This window comes from Ctenopharyngodon idella, chromosome 7 (genome assembly GCF_019924925.1).
Source record: "Ctenopharyngodon idella isolate HZGC_01 chromosome 7, HZGC01, whole genome shotgun sequence".
Classification (NCBI taxonomy): Eukaryota; Metazoa; Chordata; class Actinopteri; order Cypriniformes; family Xenocyprididae; genus Ctenopharyngodon; species Ctenopharyngodon idella.
The window spans coordinates 27,624,851-27,646,208 of NC_067226.1; the positions used below are offsets into that span (position 1 = coordinate 27,624,851).

The 21,358-nt window shown below is 37.3% G+C and overlaps 1 protein-coding gene across 2 annotated transcripts; it reads left to right on the plus strand.

Annotated features, from left to right (window-relative positions):
* Positions 1 to 1,351: 1,351 nt before the first annotated feature.
* Positions 1,352 to 16,604, plus strand: vangl2 (VANGL planar cell polarity protein 2). 2 transcript variants are annotated; one of them, XM_051898802.1, is made up of 8 exons: positions 1,352 to 1,603; positions 7,092 to 7,346; positions 9,248 to 9,371; positions 10,457 to 11,064; positions 12,504 to 12,640; positions 12,826 to 12,961; positions 13,318 to 13,561; positions 15,140 to 16,604. In XM_051898802.1, the coding sequence occupies exons 2-8, from the start codon at positions 7,276 to 7,278 to the stop codon at positions 15,398 to 15,400; spliced, it is 1,581 nt and encodes a 526-aa protein (XP_051754762.1). In that variant the 5' UTR covers positions 1,352 to 1,603; positions 7,092 to 7,275; the 3' UTR covers positions 15,401 to 16,604. The 2 variants fall into 2 exon arrangements, with proteins under 2 accessions (XP_051754762.1, XP_051754764.1); XM_051898804.1 differs by lacking the exon at positions 1,352 to 1,603 and adding an exon at positions 2,005 to 2,021.
* Positions 16,605 to 21,358: the final 4,754 nt, after the last annotated feature.

The window sequence follows — 21,358 nt, forward strand, 5'->3', positions numbered from 1 at the left end:
TGGGTTTCCATGGCCGAGCAGCTGCATCCAAGCCTTACATCACCAAGTGCAATGCAAAGCGTCGGATGCAGTGATGTAAAGCACGCCGCCACTGGACTCTAGATATATAAAATTTTTAAAAAAAAATTAAATTAAATGACGAATCACGCTTCTCTGTCTGGCAATCAGATGGATGAGTCTGGGTTTGGCGGTTGCTTATGAGAACAGTACTTACCTGACTGCATTGTGCCAAGTGTAAAGTTTGGTGGAGGGGGGATTATGGTGTGGGGTTGTTTTTCAGGGGTTGGGCTTGGCCCCTTAGTTCCAGTGAAAGGAACTCTTAATGCTTCAGCATACCAAGACATTTTGAACAATTTCATGCTCCCAACTTTGTGGGAACAGTTTGGGGATGGCCCCTTCCTGTTCCAACATGACTGCGCACCAGTGCACAAAGCAAGGTCCATAAAGAGTTTGGTGTGGAGGAACTTGCCTGGCCTGCACAGAGTCCTGACCTCAACCCGATAGAACACCTTTGGGATGAATTAGAGTGGAGACTGCAAGCCAGGCCTTCTCATCCAACATCACTGCCTGACCTCATAAATGCGCTTCTAGAAGAATGGTCAAAAATTCCCATAAACACACTCCTAAACCTGGTGGAAAGCCTTCCCAGAAGAGTTGAAGCTGTTATAGCTGCAAAGGGTGGGCCAACTCTATATTAAACCCTACGGATTAAGAATGGGATGTCATTAAAGTTCATGTGCACGTAAAGGCGGGCGTCCCAAAACTTTTGGCAATATAGTGTGTGTGTATATATATATATATATATATATATACCTATACATATACCTATATGTATAAATGTGTATATGCAAATTGGAAAGATTTTAAAAGATATAATCTCAATTCAATAATAAAATAAATCTCAAATAAATAAATAATAAAAATAGTTAAAAATTAGATCCTTCCTGCAGTTTCCAATACATAAATAAATAAACATTATCAAAAAATTGGGTCATTTATTTATTTTCGAATAAAATAATTTTCAAATATTTTTTTACAAAATGAGGTCATATAATTAAATAAAGGTCAAATAAATAAATAAACAAACATGTAACAAAATATAGGTCATCCCTGCAGTTTCGAATAAATTAATAAAATAAATAATTAAATAAACATTAAATATAAGGTCATTCCTGCAGATTCAAGTAAACATAATAATGAACAAAAAATAATAAACAAAAAAATTAGGTCATCATTCCTGCAGTTTCATATATATATATATATATATATATATATTCCAAAATTTAGATCATTCCTGCAGTTCAAACTATTTAATCTAATGGCATTCTCATGACTCGTGTATTGTGTGTGTGTGGAGGGTGTGATGATGGAAGGCGGAGCAGGAACGTGGGGGAGGTCGGGTCGAGTCGGGCTTCCATTCGGGGCGTGTATCAGCTCAGGTTTGAATGGAGACGGAAATATGTGAGTTTCTGTGAAGGGAAAAGAAAAAAAAAAAAAAAAAAAAACACGGACGCAAAGTAGAGCCGCAGGCCAGAGAACATATCACCTTCATTTATCCGGAGCTCTTAAACAACAAGAAGAGGATTTTACTCATCTGCAAACTGTGAGTTTATCAAGAAAAGAGGAATTGGTTTTCTTTTTTGTATCGTGTGGATTATTGTTCTGGTGAGAAGAGATACAAAGACACGAGTGAAAGTGGTTGCTGCATGTTTGTTATTGGGGATGCAGAGAGTATCATACTTCGGTTTTTGAAACAGTTTCTCATTAATGTCTAATTTAGATGGTTTTCTATCCGGACAGTCTATTATATTCAGTGTGGTGTTGCACGATACATTTAAAGTAAAACAGTCGGCCGTAAATCTATCGTGGACTTTGCAATTAAATGCTCTGGAAAGGAACCTCAAGATTCGCTTTCATTGTTTTCTGTAAACTGGGCATTTGAATGAAGGTTTGTTTCAGAGCTTCTTTCGGACTCTTCTTTGTGTTCAGAGATCCACAAAAGCGCACGATCGGAAGAAAAGGTACGCCCAATTATAGCCCAAGACGATGTATGTTTTGAATCTTTTTGTAAGCACAATTGATAGTTTTAAACTGAAAGAAAGTGTTGGTTTTTCTGTTTAGTCGTATCTCGATGTAGTGATATTTAGCGTTATGATTCATTTTAGCGAATCGATTCGTTTCATAAACCGCTTCGTTTGAGTAATCGTTAGAATTCCCTCCCAGAAGCATTGTCTTTTTTAAACTTATATTTAACTCTTTTTAATTGTTATTTTGACATGCTTTCGTGTCTATGAATCCAACATGTCACTCGCCTCACAGTCGAGCTATTTACTGATATGGAGCGAATCGTTTCGACTGATTGATTAAAAGGATCCGGTTCAAAAGAACGATTCGTTGACCAATCGAGCATCGCTAGTGATACTTATTCACTGGATGCTGTTACATTTGATTTTAAGACAATGCAAGTAATGTAAAAGTAATATAAAAATACCCATAAATGTAATTGAGAAATATTTAGTTTATTTTTAATTGTCTGCGATTTCCTCGAAACTGAACTCAAAATGCATACTTTTTTGCGTCTGAGCTTAGTGATTTTAACCTTATACTTGCATAAATTTAATTCAAACTCGTATTTTTCATTCCATGCACGTTTTAAAAGTGATTTGTCATTGTTTTTTTATGTCGCTCTCAAGCGCAGCAAGACCTCACTAAGTAATGCTCGTACTAGATACTCTTTTATTTAAGTTTTTGTTGTATAAACCTTTTCTACTTGCATGCAGAACGTATAAAAAAAAATCGATATTTTTTCTTTATTTTGTTCGTTCACGTTGTATTTAGTTTACTGTATCACGTCGAGTGCGGTTGCATGAAGGCCCGAAAGCCTCGGACTCTCGTAGGCGCGGGCGGCGTAGGTGTCGCGCATGTCACGCGGCGGTGATTGACGCCGCCAGTCCGAGGCTTTGAGGCCCGTGCGGTTCAATGAGCTCAGATGTCTCCTGTGCCGTCTCCTAGGAGACTGTAACCCGAGAATGTGATTGAAACACTCAATGAACGCACATTTAAAACATTTTGACGTTACAATATGTTTTTGAACCTTCATAAACGAAAGTGCAGTGTAGTTGATTTTTTTTAGGCTTCAATTAGTGCCTGTAATGTGTCTTGTGACACTTGAGCATGTGTGTTTGTTCAACTGTGTTGTTGTTTAAATAGGTCAGATGAGACCTGGAATAATGGGTAACTGTATATCCAGGCAGAATACACACCTGGGACCGGTGTCTTCGTTCATAAATCACAGCTGCCACGCCTAACCTTCACACACATTACTGCAGCTGCTGAACGCACTGAATACCAGATGAACTTGGTGCAAAACCTAGTCATGCTGTCCTGGATTTATATTCAGTTGCTATGTTGTAGGATGTGGACCCTTATGTTGGTATCATGGACTTGGTCTTGAGGTCTGTCTACTTATTTTAATGATGTCTCATGTAGCTGTGCAGATGTAGTTTTTATTTAGTTTAATAATTATCAGGTATTAATCTTTACTTTTGTATATTATATTGTTGTGACGTCCATTTTCTCTTCTAAAACTGGAATATTCACTATATTGTCCATCCTTTTTGTTAGGCTATTGGTCATGACATTAAAAATAATACTCAATATCAGCCAAGTTGAGCCAACATTTCTACATTTATTTATACAACCAATAAGTTTTTTTTTGTTTGTTTTTTCAGATTCTTTCACTCATCACACCTGTAGCTGAAGTGTTTACGAGCATTTCCCACATAAACACGAAAGTGTTTGCAGCTGTGTCCCAGGTGTGGTCACATTAGTGAAATTAAAATGGTCCATTGTCTATAGTCAATAGTGTAGGGATGTATGAAGCACAGCTTGCACAAAATTCACTTTTGAACCAAGCAGCTTTCTGTTTGGTTAATATGGTGAATCCGCTCGACCAACTTGAACCGTTGCGAAATCTGCATGGGAATCTTTTGCCCTCACACGAAATATGTATTGTGGATAGTCACAGTATGTATTGTGTAGTAGGCTGTAGTTCACCCAAAATGAAAATTACTATATATAATGTTGAAAACTACTATATATAATGTTGAATATAATGTGTAATAATGCAGTGGGCGAATATTTGAATCCTGATAATGATAAATGTCTTATACCTCCTGAATCCTGATAATGCTAAATGTCTTATACCACCAGTAAAAAGGGGCCTACATTATTTAAAAATATATCTAGTCAGTGACGGAGTGCAAGCTTATTCTTCTAAAATAATTCTGTATTTTCAGCTTCAGAATCATGAATATTTTTATTCTGGTGTCAACATTGTCATGTGCACTGGGTTACCAGCACCAAGTCAAAGCCCCCAGTATAATACTAAATTTAGCGTTTTAATCAACAGTATGTTTTTTTGTTAACCTTTTACCATATGTCTTGGAGTATCGCAATAATATCATATCGTGAGTTTAGTAGCATGATATGTATCGAATCATGACATGAGGGTATTGTTACACCCCTATTCTTTCTTAAGATAGTCCTAGATTAAAATGCATGTTTTTTGAGTTGTTTTAACTGAAAGCAACTTGTACTGACAGATCTTAAAATATGTCAGTGCCATTGTTTTGTCTCAAGATGAACACCAGTAAAGTGTACGTTTATAAAAGATACTTAAATATCCTAATTGAACTAAGGCCTAATCCTGGCTTAGTCTAAGCCCTGTCTGTGAAACCGGGCCTTTATAGGAAAAAAGTCGCATCAGAATACAAGTCGTACTGGGTCAAATTTGCGTTGTTGAGAGAAAAAAGAAATGCAGTCACATTGGTATTCTATTTTAGTTCCCCTCACTCCACAAAATAAACAAAAAAAATATTTAAATTCAATATAGGCTACAGAACAAAAATGAAAAATAGAAGTATACAATAAACATACATTTTAGTGGTATTCCTTATAAACAACATTTGATAAAAAAATTTTTTAAATTAAATTACTGGTATGTGGGAAATGCGCTTTATACTGTAAATAAACTTGCCAATGATTGGCTTGTTGCATTAACCAATATTTACCGTCATTAACTGAATTAAAAAAACAAAAAAAAGGTTAGTTTGTGATTTCTGTTAGCAATGCAAGAATTGATATGTTGTGTGTGTGAATATTTAGTGTTAATTCGCTTTTGGAATATAAGCAGTTTGTTTCAGTTCAATTCCCAGCTCTACTTGATTCACAGTTTGGTCCTGAAGGACTGTGGTCTAAAGAAGAGCAGTATCCCTCCTCAGACTGATGGGTGACACATGTTCTGAATCCGTCCTGGACAAATGGTGTCTTATCAGCTCTGTAAACAACTCCTGACGGCCCACACACACTCAGCATGTGTGTTTGTGCTTGAAGAAACGCTGTCTGTCTCGTTCCGTCTCACATGAGTCTTGTTAGGAGACAGAAATGTGAGCGAGAAGAGCAAAAATAGATGTCACAGTGTCGGCTCTTATTTAGATAATCGAATTGAGTCGTTACTTTAGAACGAGCAAAACACATTGACTCATTTGTTGCAACCATGCAAAAATAGACTGTTATTTCCTAATACTGGTTTAAATTTCATACTTTCATATATGGGTGTACGAGTAAAGGTCAGGCGGCCATAGAAACGGAGCCCTTCACCCCTCTTCTGACCCATCACACATACCCCCACATTCATTCCCATAGTAACAGCCAAGCTCAGTTGCTGTGGAGATGACAGGCGATGGCTGGGGAATGTGTGTGTGTGTGTGTTATTGAGTAATGGGGTTTTTATGGAGATGCTGAGCTCCTTGTGCAGGACGCTTGGCGGAGCTTAGTTACAAAGTGTTTTTGTTGTTCTTCAAGCATTACAGAGTGTTTTAATGTCACCTGTTTATCTCAGTAACATACTTGAAGTCATTTTGAAATGATTAGGAATGCTATTATGTATGTATATATATATATATATATATTCCTCTGAGATGTTTGAGTACAATGGTATCATTCATGACATGAGCAGAACGAATTTCTGTGTAAAATCGTTGTTGCGTTTAATTGAAATGAGACAATTTGGGTGAGAATGATTTAAGAACAATTTCCACAGCCCTTGTTTGACGAATGAGGCCAAGTGTTTTTACATGAAGGTCAAATGTGGGCTTTTGTGTTTAAATATATGTAAATTAGGGCTGTGTGACATTGATGAAAATATACGATAACTTACTAAATAATATGTGTGTAAAATCAATTTAGATTATATTTGTAAGAGTGTTTCCTCTTTGCCGCTCGCGATTTACGTGTTTTACATATAACTTGAGTCTGTTAGAAACCAAAATACAAATATAATTGAGGTGCTTCATTGTTTTGGCAGTAAATTGTCAACTAACTGTCTAATACCATCACTTTCTGGGAAATTGGCTCCAATCGGGGAAGAAACTGTGGCTCTTTTTTTTCCTACTTCATAAAAGACTTGCGTCTCAGAGCGGCAGATGAAATGCAATGAACGCTGCTGTGTTCTCTTGCATTCGGATGCTTGGTGTTTGGGAATGCAATTGTGTGAGACGCTTCTAGGAAGGAATTAAATCAAATCATTTTGATGACAGACTTTGGTTCAGGCATTTCAGAAAGACCAAAACAACATTTGAGATGCTGTGTGATGGGATTGGTCCGCTGGTTAGTCCAGTTATCCATTCAAATCCTCTGAGTCTGAGAGTTTTTTTGTTGCGTATCGAGGGATTTATTCTATAAATGTGTTTCTATTGTATTTATGTGCATGTTTTCTTATTCTTATTTTTTTTTTTTATGTAATAACCCAAAATGAGTCAACCCAAAACTTTGACTTTTTTTAACTTGAGTATTAAAATCATATTAAAATTTAATGCAAGCTGTTGCGATTTATACATATTGTGTTTTTTTTTTTTTTGCATTTTCAATATTTTTAAAATTGCAATCCTTGTATTAAATATACTGTTGATAACCTAAACACAGTGTTTCGGGTTTAAAATTAACTTATGTGAGCATTTCAAGTGTTCTGTGTTGTGACGCCACTGTCAAAGATTTCGTAAAGAGCTAATTTTTCACCGTTTTCCTCGCAGGTCTGTCCTCTCCTCTCCGTCAGCCTCCAAGATAGATTCTCTCAGGAGTAAGGTGGAACTGCTGAAGTTGCCATTGACTCTGTCATCCAAATCCATCTCGGAGCGCAAGACTCAGCTGGGCGGAACCACAGAACGCTCCAGGGGCGGAGCTGGGGCCCACAAACCCCGCCCACCAGCCCCAGACATGGACAACGAGTCGCAGTACTCGGGATATTCCTACAAGTCTTCCCATTCACGCAGCTCTCGCAAGCACAGGTACATGCAAATCCCATATTCATTTCAAATGTATGTCAAATAGGGGTGGGTAATATACCGGTAGATGCGATTAATCCTACATTTTGGACTAACGTCTCTATCGCAGTTACGCTCATGTGACATTGCTGTGCTCCGCGGTCACTAAAGCTTATCGTTTGCATACGCTTTTTAGCATTGTAGTTTAAAAACAAGTGATTTTAAACAGCTGAAACACAATAAGCAGTGAAAGAGAACTCATTTTGCTATATGCGCACACTGTTTCTGAGCGCTGTCTGAGAGACGCTGGCACATTGTCGTGGAGACATGTCTTCCCTTTCTTGCCAATGAAGCTCAAGAGGCAGAGTTCCAGAAATCAAAATAAGGCTTTATTGGACAAAGCAACAAATCCAAGATGCCTGCAGGACATCTGAATTTGTCTCTGGCCAGGGTGGCCATAAGATTATCTGTTGCCTTTCTCTCTGATTGTGTAATCCTGACAGTTGATAATCAACCCTTTCTCAGAGGCAAGATGCCTCAATCTTTAATTTTAACATTTTCCAAGGACAATTTAACTCTTTCCCAAAGGCAAGATGCCTCCAAGTGACATTTATTTCACAGTCGCACCTCTTGATAATGGTTTTAAAGTATCTCCCTTGGTCTTTCACAGCCATCTTTTGTTTGATGGAAATTTGCAAAAACTGCTCAGTGGGCCACAAGACTTTCTCAGAGACTCAAATGCGTCTGACCTTTGTAATAATTATTCTCACTGCTTCATAATACTTCTGCTATAATTGTTTATTATGTATTGAATAAAAATTCTCCGACAACATGAAGCCACTCCTCATAGAGCACTGAACTGAGTTCTTTTTGCCGTATAATTGGGCCTCAGTGGTTAAATACACACACTTGCCAAAATGTCCATCTTTGCAAGTATCCTTGTAAACAGTCATTATGTCTTAAGTGAACATAAACAGTTGAGAAAGAAAACGCATATACGAAATGCAGTATATTGGATCCGTACATTTGGGACAACAGCCTAATAAACCTGCTGTTGTCTGTGTCAATGTTGATCAAACAAAAGAGAGAACATCTCTCACTGCTCTTGACTGAATCACTTTTGTCTCACTTTAAAATGTATATTTAATTTACACAGTGAAGATATACAGTGTTTTTTTTTTTTTTGTTTTGTTTTTTTTAATATACATTTGATTAGCTACTTTATACAGTTTATTTAAGCTAGTATTTTTTTATTTCTAGTGCCTTGTATTTCTAGTTTCTTGGGACTTTATAACTCACAATTGCAAGTTTATATCTTACAATTCTAAGATAAAGATTCAGAATTGTGAGATGTAACCAGTAAACTTGTAATTGTGAGAAATGAAGTTCGAATTGCAAGTTATGCTCCTGGTTTCACAGGCAGGGCCTAAGCCTAATCCTAGACTAAAATGCATGTTTTAGTTGTTTTAACTGAAAGCAACTTGCACTGGCATATCTTAAAATATGTCAGTGCCATTGTTTTGTTCCAAGATGCACACCAGTAATGTTTTTTTTTCTTTCTCTAAGGCACATTTATAAAAGCTAATGTCCTAAATAAACTAAGGCCTAACCCTGACTTGTCTGTGAAACCAGGCCATTGTGAAACTTGCAATTGCAAGAAAAAGGTCAGAATTGTAAGATAACTCACAATTACCTCTTTTATATATATATATATATATTTTTTTATTCAGTGGTGGAAACAAGCTTCCATAGTTTTTTGTGATAATGAAAATGGTGACAAGCATTATGAAATGTAAATGTTATCAGTGAAAAGACGGCTTTAGTGGCTTTTCCTCTTAAAGCTCAGTTTATTTGCTGATTGTGAAGGACAGTGCTGTATTATGTAACTTTTTTTTTTTTTTTTCCTCCTCCCCCATGGTGTTTAGGGACAGGAGAGACAGACATCGCTCTAAGAGCAGAGACAGCAGCAGTCGAGGAGACAAGTCTGTCACCATCCAGGCACCTGGAGAACCACTGCTGGACGCAGAGTCCACACGCGGAGATGACCGGGTCAGTACATACAAAACCTTGGGAAAACTAGAGATGAATGAAAATTATAAAAAAACCAAACCAAAAAAAAAACTTTAGGACACATTAAATCTAAATTAAAAACTTTCTTTGGATTTGGCTTTTTGACCAGCCATAGAGTTTAAAATTGTTCTAACATGTTAATTTCTACTCTCATTTATTATTTATTTTTATTTAATTTGCTATTATTTATTTTTGTACAGCGCTTTTGTCGTTTTGTTTTTAATGGTGCAAAAAAGTCTATATTTTTGTACATATGGGCTTTGGAAATGGCTATCTGACTTTATTGTGCTTTGGCTACAGTAGGTAGTTCCAGTGAGAACAATAACCATGCACGTCATTTCTGCAGGCTGCATCTTACTCTGTGAGATAAACAGTCACTCTTTTCATAGCTTTTGCTGGCTCTGAGACACTTGCTTGGTATTTCTCCTGCTCTTTGTCTAACAAAAAAATCCCTCATCACTGAATGAAAGCTTAAAATGAAGGCCTGATTATTTCAGGGGCCTTGTCACAAGTCCATTGTTTTTGAATTTCTGTGTTACTCTTGCTATATTTTCACACTTAAAACAATGATTTGTTAATCCTCTTGTACCACTGTCCTCTTTTGTGGTAAGAAATAAGTCTCCTGACAGTTCTCTCCCAAGTGCTTCCATTGTTGTCAGCATTAAGTCTGAGAATGATTCAGTGGGCTATATAACACTTTTAATTGTCAAGAAATTACTTCTCTTTAAATGTTTTGGTTCAACATACTTACCTGTATGTTGAACCATATTTCAGTTTATTGCCAAGGCAACATTTCTCATTTTTGTTTAGTTTTGGTTTTTCAACTAATATTTGTCTTATTTTATTTCAGCTGTATTTCAGATAGAAGAAATGTTGTTTTCTTTTTTTTTTCTTTTTTTTCTTTTTTTTTATAGTTGATGATAATATCCTTGACTCGTGCTCTATTCCAAGTCTTCTGAAATCATGCAATAGTTTTGTGCGAGTAACAGACTCATATTTAAGATGTTCCCATTCTTCTCAGTGTCTTATTGTCACTCACAGACTCTCTCTTGATTTCCTGTCAGGATGATAACTGGGGCGAGACCACCACCGTTGTGACCGGGACGTCCGAGCACAGCGTCTCTAATGAGGACCTCACACGGGCGTCTAAAGAGCTCGAGGACTCTTCACCCCTGGAGTGCCGTCGATTCGCCGGGCCCGTTCTGAGCGGCATTTTGGGCCTGTTTGCCCTCCTGACGCCTCTGGCCTTCCTCCTGCTGCCTCAGCTGCTGTGGCGTGACTCTCTGGAGCCCTGCGGTACACCGTGCGAAGGCCTTTATGTCTCTCTGGCCTTCAAGCTCCTCGTCCTCCTCATCTCGTCCTGGGCTCTGTTCTTCCGCCCTCCACGCGCCACGCTCCCGCGCTTCTTCGTCTTCCGCTGCCTCTTGATGGCGCTGGTCTTCCTCTTTGTGGCATCCTACTGGCTGTTCTATGGCGTGAGGGTGCTGGAGCCCAGAGAGCGTGACTACAGGGGCATCGTGGGATACGCCGTCTCGCTGGTGGACGCGCTGCTGTTCATTCAGTATTTGGCGCTTGTGCTACTGGAGGTGAGGCACCTCAGGCCGGCCTTCTGCCTCAAAGTGGTTCGCACCACTGATGGAGCCAGTCGCTTCTACAACGTTGGACACCTCAGGTGAGAGCGCTAACTGAGTACAGCTCACAACTACATTAACTTTTAAGGGGAAGGATTGCCATTTAAAATGAGCAAAAAAAAAAAAAAAAAGCTCCAGGTCTGCTGTGCTAGTTTGTTGGACTGCAAAATTTAGCCAAAAATATTATTTATATATCAATATGACTATATAATAATAATAATTATAATAATAGTGAATACTATTACTAAATAAAAATAATTTCTCTTGTATTATTTCATTCTAAATTTGATTTTACCATTATACTGGCTGTCTTAATTTCTTCACTTTGAAATGGCAAATCATTATATTTTGGCGGAAAACTGCAGGGAGCCCTTAAAGGGTTAGTTCACCCAAAAATAAAAAAAATCTGTCATTTATTACTCACCCTCATGTTGTTCCTCACCCGTAAGACCTTCATTCATCTTCGGAACACAAATTAAGATATTTTTGATGAAATCCGATGGTTACGTGAGGTCTCCATTGCCAGCAAGATAATTAACACTTTCAGATGTCCAAAAAGGTACTAAAAACATATTTAAAACAGTTCATGTGACTACAGTGGTTCATACTTAATATTATAAATCGACGAGAATACTTTTTGTGTGCCAAAAAAACAAAATAACGACTTTTCAACAATATCTTTTAATGGCCGATTTCAAAACACTGCTTCATGAAGCTTTACGAATCTTTTGTTTCTAATCAGTGGTTCGGGGCGCGTATCAAACTGCCAAAGTCACGCCACCCCAGTGGTGAACCACTGAAATTTTGAAACACTTATGACGTAACGAAGCCTCGTTTACTGAAATCACGTGACTTTGGCGCTCCGAACCACTGATTCGAAGCAAAAGATTCTTAAAGCTTTAAAGCAGTGTTTTGAAATCGGCCATCATTAGATATTGTTAAAGTCGTTATTTTGTTTTTTTTGGCGCACAAAGTATTCTCATCGCTTTATAATATTAAGGTTGAACCACTGTAGTCACATGAACTGTTTTAAATATGTTCTTAGTACCTTTTTGGACATCTTTACTAATTGTTAATTATCTTGCTGGCAATGAAGGCCTCACTGAGCCATTGGATTTCATCAAAAATATCTTAATTTGTGTTCCGAAGATGAACGAAGGTCTTATGGGTGTGGAATGACATGAGGGTGAGTAATAAATGACATAGCTCAAATGAAAATTAATTATCTCTTTAAGGCTTCTCTTTTGTTGATGTAATGTGGGGTTGACATGTTGTTTTCCCAAACGTGTGTTAAAGCGACACAAACTCAGAGCAGATGCAGAGATGGACACACATTATTTAATTAATAGTCTTTGTGGTTTGATAATCGCACTAAGCCATATCGCAGTATTGGTTTTATTCCAAGTAATCATGTAGCACTAGAATATAGCAGTAATAATGTGAAGAATCGATGTTGTAAAGGGTGTGTGTTTGTTCTCAGTATCCAGCGAGCAGCGGTGTGGGTCCTGGATCACTACTACACTGATTTCCCAGTGTACAACCCTGCTTTACTCAATCTACCCAAGTCCATCCTGTCTAAAAAGATGTCTGGATTTAAAGTGTACTCCCTGGGAGAAGGTACACAACACCTTTGTCATTTTTCTTTCTCCATTTTGCGTGCATTTTTCTTATCCTGACCTTTTTCCTCTGTTTTACTTCCCAAAGTGTCTGTTTCACTTTTAATCGATGAAACAATTGAGTAGTAAATTTAATTTGTTTGTATTTCCATTGATTCTGACTTGTTTTTCATTTTTCCTCCCCAGAGAACAGCACCAATAACTCAACCGGTCAGTCTCGTGCGATGATTGCCGCCGCCGCACGCAGAAGAGACAACTCTCATAACGAATACTACTATGAGGAGGCAGAGATGGACCGCAGGATCCGAAAGCGCAAGGCCAGGTCAGAGTCTTGGAAAACACTTCAAAAGACGTAGTTCTTGATAAAGTCACACATATCTGAGTGAATCTCACAAAAAAAGAAGAAAAAATTTAATACAATAATGAATATATAAACCTATATGAATCAGTCAGAATGTAGACGGAAAGTGTTTAAATATTATGAAAATAATCAATGTAAGTGTGTGTTTATATAAATTTATTTATTTATTCCTTTGATTTTTGGAGTTAAATGTGACCTGAGCATGGTTTTATGAGGTTCCTTCATGTAACTGCATGTTGTTCTGAGGTTCCTGTCTCTTAAATTGAAACTTTTGTCTGTGGAGAACATTTGCTCATAGTTGCGTTTTCTCCTCCCAGACTGGTGGTGGCAGTAGAGGAAGCGTTCACTCATATCAAAAGACTTCAGGACGATGAGGCCGCGACGTCGCCCAAGCACCCCCGTGAGGTGATGGACCCTCGAGAGGCGGCCCAGGCCATCTTCGCCCCAATGGCACGAGCCATGCAGAAGTACCTGCGTACGACACGCCAGCAGCCCTACCACAGCATGGAGAGCATCATCGCTCACTTGCAGTTCTGCATCACTCACAACATGACGCCCAAGGTGATTTAAACAAAGCAAATACACCTTTCTGCTACTGGGATACTTCCTAACTGCAACTGCACTATAGCTCACTGTTTCTACATGATGTGCAGTGAAGATGCATGCAATACCCAGCGTCTTATTACATTTCCCAATATTTGCAACATATAAGCAGACTTCACTGAGCAATATATCCCACAAAGCAACTGTCTCAACATCACTTTCCAATGCTAGAATGAACCGAAAGTTACATTAATATGATTTTTCTGTATCTCTTTCTTGACTCCTCCTTATTTTAGTTTTAATTTAAACTGCCAAAACTTTAGACATTAACAAAATTGGATTAAAATGTGAAATAGCTGATAATTATGTATGTAGTATAATACGGAGAAAAAAAAAAAAAAAAACTATTTTAAATTTTAATATATTGTTCAGCATTGCATAGGAAACGGATTTATTTATTTATCAACAGATTCAGTTTTAAGAGTTTTTATCAAAAACACTGTAAAATGATTTAAAAATTTTAAAAATAAATTTAAAGAAAATATTAAATATTAAAATAAAAATGTTTTTAATCAAATTAAAATGTTTTAAACTAATCATCTTGATAAATTTAAAGGGTTAGTTCACCCAAAAATGAAAATTATCCCATGATTTACTCACCCTCGAGCCATCCTATGTGTATATGACTATCTTCTTTCAGACGAACACAATCAGAGATATATTTAAAAATATTCTTGTTCCTCCAAGGTTTATAATGGTTGTGAAAGGGAACCCAAATTTAAAAAAAATAAAATAATGCATCCATCTGCCGGAAGCTAGTTATTTGAATTTATAAAGTTTTAAATATGGATATTTTGCTTACAAAAATGCATCCCTTCGCTTCAAAAGGCCTTTATTAACCCCCTGGAGTTGTATGGATTCATTTTTTTTTTTTTTTTTTTTTTTTTCCTTTGGTTCCCATTAACACCCATTATAAACCTTGGAGGACTAAGGATATTTTTAGATATTTCTGATTGTGTTCGTCTGAAAGAAGATAGTCATATACACCTAGGACGGCTTGAGGGTGAGTAAATCGTGGGATAATTTTCATTTTTGGGTGAACTAACCCTTTATAATGAACAAATTCATATTTTTCAAATTTCTGTATTTATATTATTTATTATTATTTTAATGAGTGTTTTGCCAGTGCACAAACTTTACTTGCATAGACAAATGATCCTTTTCCTAATTAAATTAATTTCATCATATTTTTTTTTTTTTTGTTTAAATATACTTGTGTATACGGACAGTCAATGTTTTTTTATTTTTTTTATTTTTTTTTTTTTTAATGTATTATTATATGATTGTATAATATATGTATAATATGGTCAGTGTTTTCACCTTTTTTTTTATTCAGCTTTTTCCATCACTAGTTTATTTTAAATATGGTGTGGGAAATGAATTTTTAAAAACATTTTTACAAGTATTCCAGTATAAAGAATTGGCAAAATGCTGTTTAAAGCACATTTAGTTGAAGTATAGCATGCGAATAAACATGCATTTTGATTGGTGATGTTCTTGCTCCACTGGTCTTTAATCTCTTCGTCTGACCATCAGGCTTTTCTGGAGCGGTACCTGACCCCGGGCCCCACCATGCAGTACCAGCGTGAGAACGGCAGGGGGCGGCAGTGGACTCTGGTGAGCGAGGAGCCCGTGACGTCAGCACTGCGTCAAGGACTGGTGTTCTCCCTGCGCCGCCTCGATTTCGCCCTGGTCGTCACAGTGACGCCCCTCCCCTTCCTCAACCTAGGAGAGGAGTTTATTGACCCCAAGAGCCACAAGTTTGTGATGCGGCTTCAGTCAGAAACCTCTGTGTAAGAGGAAAGTGAGACTGAGACAAGGGCAGTACAACAGGACAGAGGGACAGAACCACTCGTTTTTCTTTTAGATATCACTTTTACACAACTGTTTGTATGTCTTTTTTAAACACTACATGAACTACTTGGATCTAGAGACTGTCAGGATGACTCTAGACTGACTAACTCTTACGCATTTCAGCTGTGAATAATGATGTGTCATGATCAAATACAGTTTCACAAAACAGTCTCTGCGAGATGTACAATCCGGACCATTCTCCAGCAATTCCAGGTACCATAATATGGCTGCCCTTATCAACTCTACGCCCACGTTTATGCTTCAGAACCCATGAGAAGTGATAGAAACACTATAAGATTGTAGCTGATCAATGCAGAGCAATCAAGTGCTTTACTATTTTATGATTGTGGATCAAAAGCACATGAGAAGCATGTTTGTAACTCTACTCGGCCTTGAGCTCTGTATCTGTTGTGAATGTTTTTAAGATGTCGTATGCGTCACGTTTGCAGTACTTTATTCTTTATCCTAAATAATCGAGGGGCCTTTTATATCATTCGTTCACATTGTTCTGTACACCAGCAAACTCATTGTCCATACAGCGCGGTTTTCTTCGAAACACAGTCATGGTTTTGTTGTGTTTGGTATGTACGTCTGTCAATCAAATGTGACCTTTACATAAAAATGCAAAAACATGAACGTGTGCCAAATGTCATAACTGTGCCTGGTTCGTGCTGTGACTACAGAGCTATGCAGACATACAGAGCTGGCCGTATCTGAACCGGCCTTGGATTTCTAGTGGTTTGAGGAAACTAATGATCTCGTCCAACCCATGACTCAATCGACCTCACTGTTTACCCCCCTCTTTCACATCCTGTACATAACTCAATCTCTTTTTATACACGCGTGGACGTCAGTGAAAGGGGAATTTGACTTGATGTAGGTGGTTGATTTTCAGAACTGACCGTTTCATTATTAGGCCTGATGCATGGATATAGGCGATGCAGTTTTGTACTTTGGTTTTTTACTTTTTATCATTTTGTATGAAAGTTAAGCTAATCTTTTAACATTTTCCCTTTAAAAAAAATGGTTTGTTGTAAAGAGATTTGTAGATTTTTGGTTATTGTGTGAAAACCTTTTTGGCAATGGATAATTTTAGAACTAAAAATGTTGCAGCCTTTTTTTTTTTTTAAATAAAAGATCAACTCGACTCTAAGGAGTTTGGCTCATGTTTTGATTTTTTTTTTATGAAGCTTAATGTCTGATTACAGAATCTGTATTTAAAGTGTATTTTCAGCAGTGGTTCTCAGTGTGTAGTAGTTTTCGAAAGTTCTCGAGCCTTAATTTTGTTTTCAAAGCTTATTTTAGTCCATATCTCCTAGGCTCGCTGCAGTACTCGTTGTTACGTGGTGTTTGGCAGTACATTGATTATACTTGCCCACCGCGGCACTGCCCCTACTGTCATTTTGCTTTTTTATAAGAATAAAAACCATTTAGTTCAGTTGGAAAATGGAAGCTACAGCTATAAATTGAAAGCGTCTGCTCCACTCCATACAGCACGAGCTGCAGCAGGAGTCAGATTTCACTTATTACATGTCATGATGACAGGACTATGGTGGAGGATTTGGTTCACAACAGATTCTGAGCATCACATAATGTCTGGTCAGCACCTCTGCTCTCTTGTACGCATTATAGTGAATATGAAAGTGAAAATAAAGTGCGTATTCAAAAGTCATTTCAATACCCCGCATATTAATAGCAGTTTCCAGATGCCTGCAAATTATAGGCTATACACAAAGAGTACACCTGATGGAAAATTTAAAAGTGATTTCAATGTTTATTGATAGATATAGCCTACTTGTGTGCAAATCTCCTCTCTATGACATCCCTGTTATCTCCTTTTTCTGTATATTAAAAAAGTAACAATTATTCAAAAAAAAAAAAAAAAAACTTTGATTCCAGAAGATTTAGGAGCTAATCCATGAATTTACTTCAGTAGTTTATTTACTTGGTAAGGATTTTTAAAATATGTTTAAAACTCTTTCCCGCCCGTGTTTTTTTTTTTTTTTTTTTTTTAAGTTGTCAGCCACCGACAGCATTTTTTTTTTAACATTTTCTCACAAGTTTCATGGCCCCCAGAATATTGTTGTATGAATATCTGAACATGCATGTGAGGGACAGAGAAGTCAGGAACAAGGAACACCAGCTTTTTACTAGACAAAAATGAGTCTTTATTTGAACCCAAGAAAAAAATCAACTTTACAAACTCATAATCTTTTACAACACAAAAAAAAACAAAAAGTAACAAAACAAAAAGAAAATAAAGTCAAACCAATTCAGACAAGGAAACCAACAAACTAAAGCTGACCACCTCAAATGAACAACGCAACAGCTTATAAAGGAAAGGATGGGCCCATTACAAATTAAGAAGGAAACAAATGAAACTTTACATTTAACATATAACATCAAATAAATCAAAATAGAATCAAACAGAGAAATATATTAAATCAAAATAAAGAAAAGCAAAATGTAATTAAATACCACAAATGTAACTACATAATTAATAAAAGACATCAACTTTTCCTTCTCCCCCGGGCAACCTCAGCGAATGGAATGTCTGGGCAGAACCAATAATGCTTAAATGCTCTGTTCCGGCCAGACTCTTTTCGTGACACCAGGATGCGGCTGCAATGGACCATTTACTAGGCTTTTCCCCTCGACATTGATTGCACTGTGCCTACTTCAGAGATCACTGTTCCAAAAAAAAAAGGTGTCCAAAAGAAACATTCTGCGACTGTGTAAACAAACTTGTAAAAAGCTTTGGGTCAACAACAATCTTGTAATACTATTATGTCATAGCCCTGCTGTTCCTAACAGGACCTGTATTGTACATACATCCACTAAGTAACTAATGATTATCCCAAATATAATCATAATATTGTCATATCTTACAGGTGAAAGGTGATCCCACAGGCTCTCGTTTTGAGACTACGGCGACTGGAGCATCCGTAGGCTGCACAAAAGTCTGGCATCTTCTCCTATAAAGCCAGCAATTTCCTGTATCATAATGTAAGATGTTTTTAACAAACCAAACCAATTGGAAATCGTGTGCAACTTAAGTTATATTGAAAAGAAAGAGCAATTCTGCCTCTCCCACTGATGTAAAATTGCTGGGTAGCAGCTAAACTGTAACTACTAAGTCTCACACAAAGCTTCTTGTTATTAGCCAGCTAATAACTACAACCACATCCACAAAGATTGTAATTTAGACAAAAGATTAGTTGTCATAAAATCGTTATTGGTGTCAGTAAAACCTATATAATTGAACAGCTCTATTGTGGTCTCAGCCTTGATAACTTGCGCAAGTAGCCGTGATACACAACTATGCTGCACGATTAAGTCGTTTTTCGAAAAGAAAAGCTGCAATTTCAACATGTTCAAGCATTCAGAATTATAGCCACGTTAATAACGTTTCTAAGAAACCAAACCATTTGTAAATCCGTCAAGATTTCAGCGAGATAAGAGTATTTGTGTTCGTGCAGATCACTCACCTTACATCAGGTACCACAGAGCCCGCTAGAAAGCTTGCCTGTGACAAGATGGCCGCCGGTGATGACGTTAGAGACTCCGCCGTAAGACATCTAGCCTTTATTATGTATATCTATGGAATTTCTACCCAATAAAATATTTTAGGGGCCGTTAACACGACACCATTTTTAACTAAAACGGAAAACTTTGTGTTTTGGCCGTTGATTTACACAATGCCGTTTTGGTGGCCTAAAAGCATTTCAATGTGAAAGTTTTTAAAAAAAAAAAATAATACCATTATTGTCTCTGTGTAAACAACAAAAACACGAATCTGTGAAAACGGCGACATGCGCATGCGTATTACGTGTTCAATCTAGGTAGGGTTTTTTTTTTGTTGTTGTTGTTTTTTAAACAAAGTGACATCACCAACTACCGGCCATCTGTATGCGAAAAATTGAAAGGAAAAAAATTTCCGTTTTTTGTACATTGTAGTTGTGTAAACATACTCTTAGAGCTTTGCATATCTTGTAAAATTCATTTTCAAAATGCATGTCATTTTAAGATTGTAATAATTGACATGAGTTTTCCAGGTCTAGAAATCTCACTTTTAAAATGAGGCTTCTTCATATATTCAGGTTTATATATTTTATATATTTTGTATATATATACAGGTGCTGGTCATATAATTAGAATATCATCAAAAAGTTGATTTATTTCACTAATTCCATTCAAAAAGTGAAACTTGTATATTATATTCATTCATTACACACAGACTGATATATTTCAAATGTTTATTTCTTTTAATTTTGATGATTATAACTGACAACTAAGGAAAATCCCAAATTCAGTATCTCAGAAAATTAGAATATTACTTAAGACCAATACAAAGAAAGGATTTTTAGAAATCTTGGCCAACTGAAAAGTATGAACATGAAAAGTATGAGCATGTACAGCACTCAATACTTAGTTGGGGCTCCTTTTGCCTGAATTACTGCAGCAATGCGGCGTGGCATGGAGTCGATCAGTCTGTGGCACTGCTCAGGTATTATAAGAGCCCAGGTTGCTCTGATAGTGGCCTTCAGCTCTTCTGCATTGTTGGGTCTGGCATATCGCATCTTCCTCTTCACAATACCCCATCGATTTTCTATGGGGTTAAGGTCAGGCGAGTTTGCTGGCCAATTAAGAACAGGGATACCATGGTCCTTAAACCAGGTACTGGTAGCTTTGGCACTGTGTGCAGGTGCCAAGTCCTGTTGGAAAATGAAATCTGCATCTCCATAAAGTTGGTCAGCAGCAGGAAGCATGAAGTGCTCTAAAACTTCCTGGTATACGGCTGCATTGACCTTGGACCTCAGAAAACACAGTGGACCAACACCAGCAGAGGACATGGCACCCCAAACCATCACTGACTGTGGAAACTTTACACTGGACCTCAAGCAACGTGGATTGTGTGCCTCTCCTCTCTTCCTCCAGACTCTGGGACCCTGATTTCCAAAGGAAATGCAAAATTTACTTTCATCAGAGAACATAACTTTGGACCACTCAGCAGCAGTCCAGTCCTTTTTGTCTTTAGCCCAGGCGAGACGCTTCTGACGCTGTCTGTTGTTCAAGAGTGGCTTGACACAAGGAATGCGACGGCTGAAACCCATGTCTTGCATACGTCTGTGCGTAGTGGTTCTTGAAGCCCTGACTCCAGCTGCAGTCCACTCTTTGTGAATCTCCCCCACATTTTTGAATGGGTTTTGTTTCACAATCCTCTCCAGGGTGCGGTTATCCCTATTGCTTGTACACTTTTTTCTACCACATCTTTTCCTTCCCTTCGCCTCTCTATTAATGTGCTTGGACACAGAGCTCTGTGAACAGCCAGCCTCTTTTGCAATGACCTTTTGTGTCTTGCCCTCCTTGTGCAAGGTGTCAATGGTCGTCTTTTGGACAACTGTCAAGTCAGCAGTCTTCCCCATGATTGTGTAGCCTACAGAACTAGACTGAGAGACCCTTTAAAGGCCTTTGCAGGTGTTTTGAGTTAATTAGCTGATTAGAGTGTGGCACCAGGTGTCTTCAATATTGAACCTTTTCACAATATTCTAATTTTCTGAGATACTTAATTTGGGATTTTCCTTAGTTGTCAGTTATAATCATCAAAATTAAAAGAAATAAACATTTGAAATATATCAGTCTGTGTGTAATGAAAGAATATAATATACAAGTTTCACTTTTTGAATGGAATTAGTGAAATAAATCAACTTTTTGATGATATTCTAATTATATGACCAGCACCTGTATATATTTTTATATTTTTTCATGAAATCCTGGAGGAAGAAAAAAAAAAATGTTGAGGTTGAATTAAAATAAGAAATATATTTTTAACACTGTTGTACAGCTTGTTTGGTCTTATTTTAAATAATTTTAAGTTACCCTTTCTTAAAATGTCTAAGA

Coding starts and splice junctions, on each gene's coding strand:
- vangl2 (XM_051898802.1), top strand. CDS start 7,276: ATGGACAACGAGTCGCAGTACTCGGGATATTCCTACAAGTCTTCCCAT. Junction 9,372..10,456: donor CCACACGCGGAGATGACCGG/GTCAGTACATAC, acceptor ATTTCCTGTCAG/GATGATAACTGGGGCGAGAC. Junction 12,641..12,825: donor AGTGTACTCCCTGGGAGAAG/GTACACAACACC, acceptor TTTCCTCCCCAG/AGAACAGCACCAATAACTCA.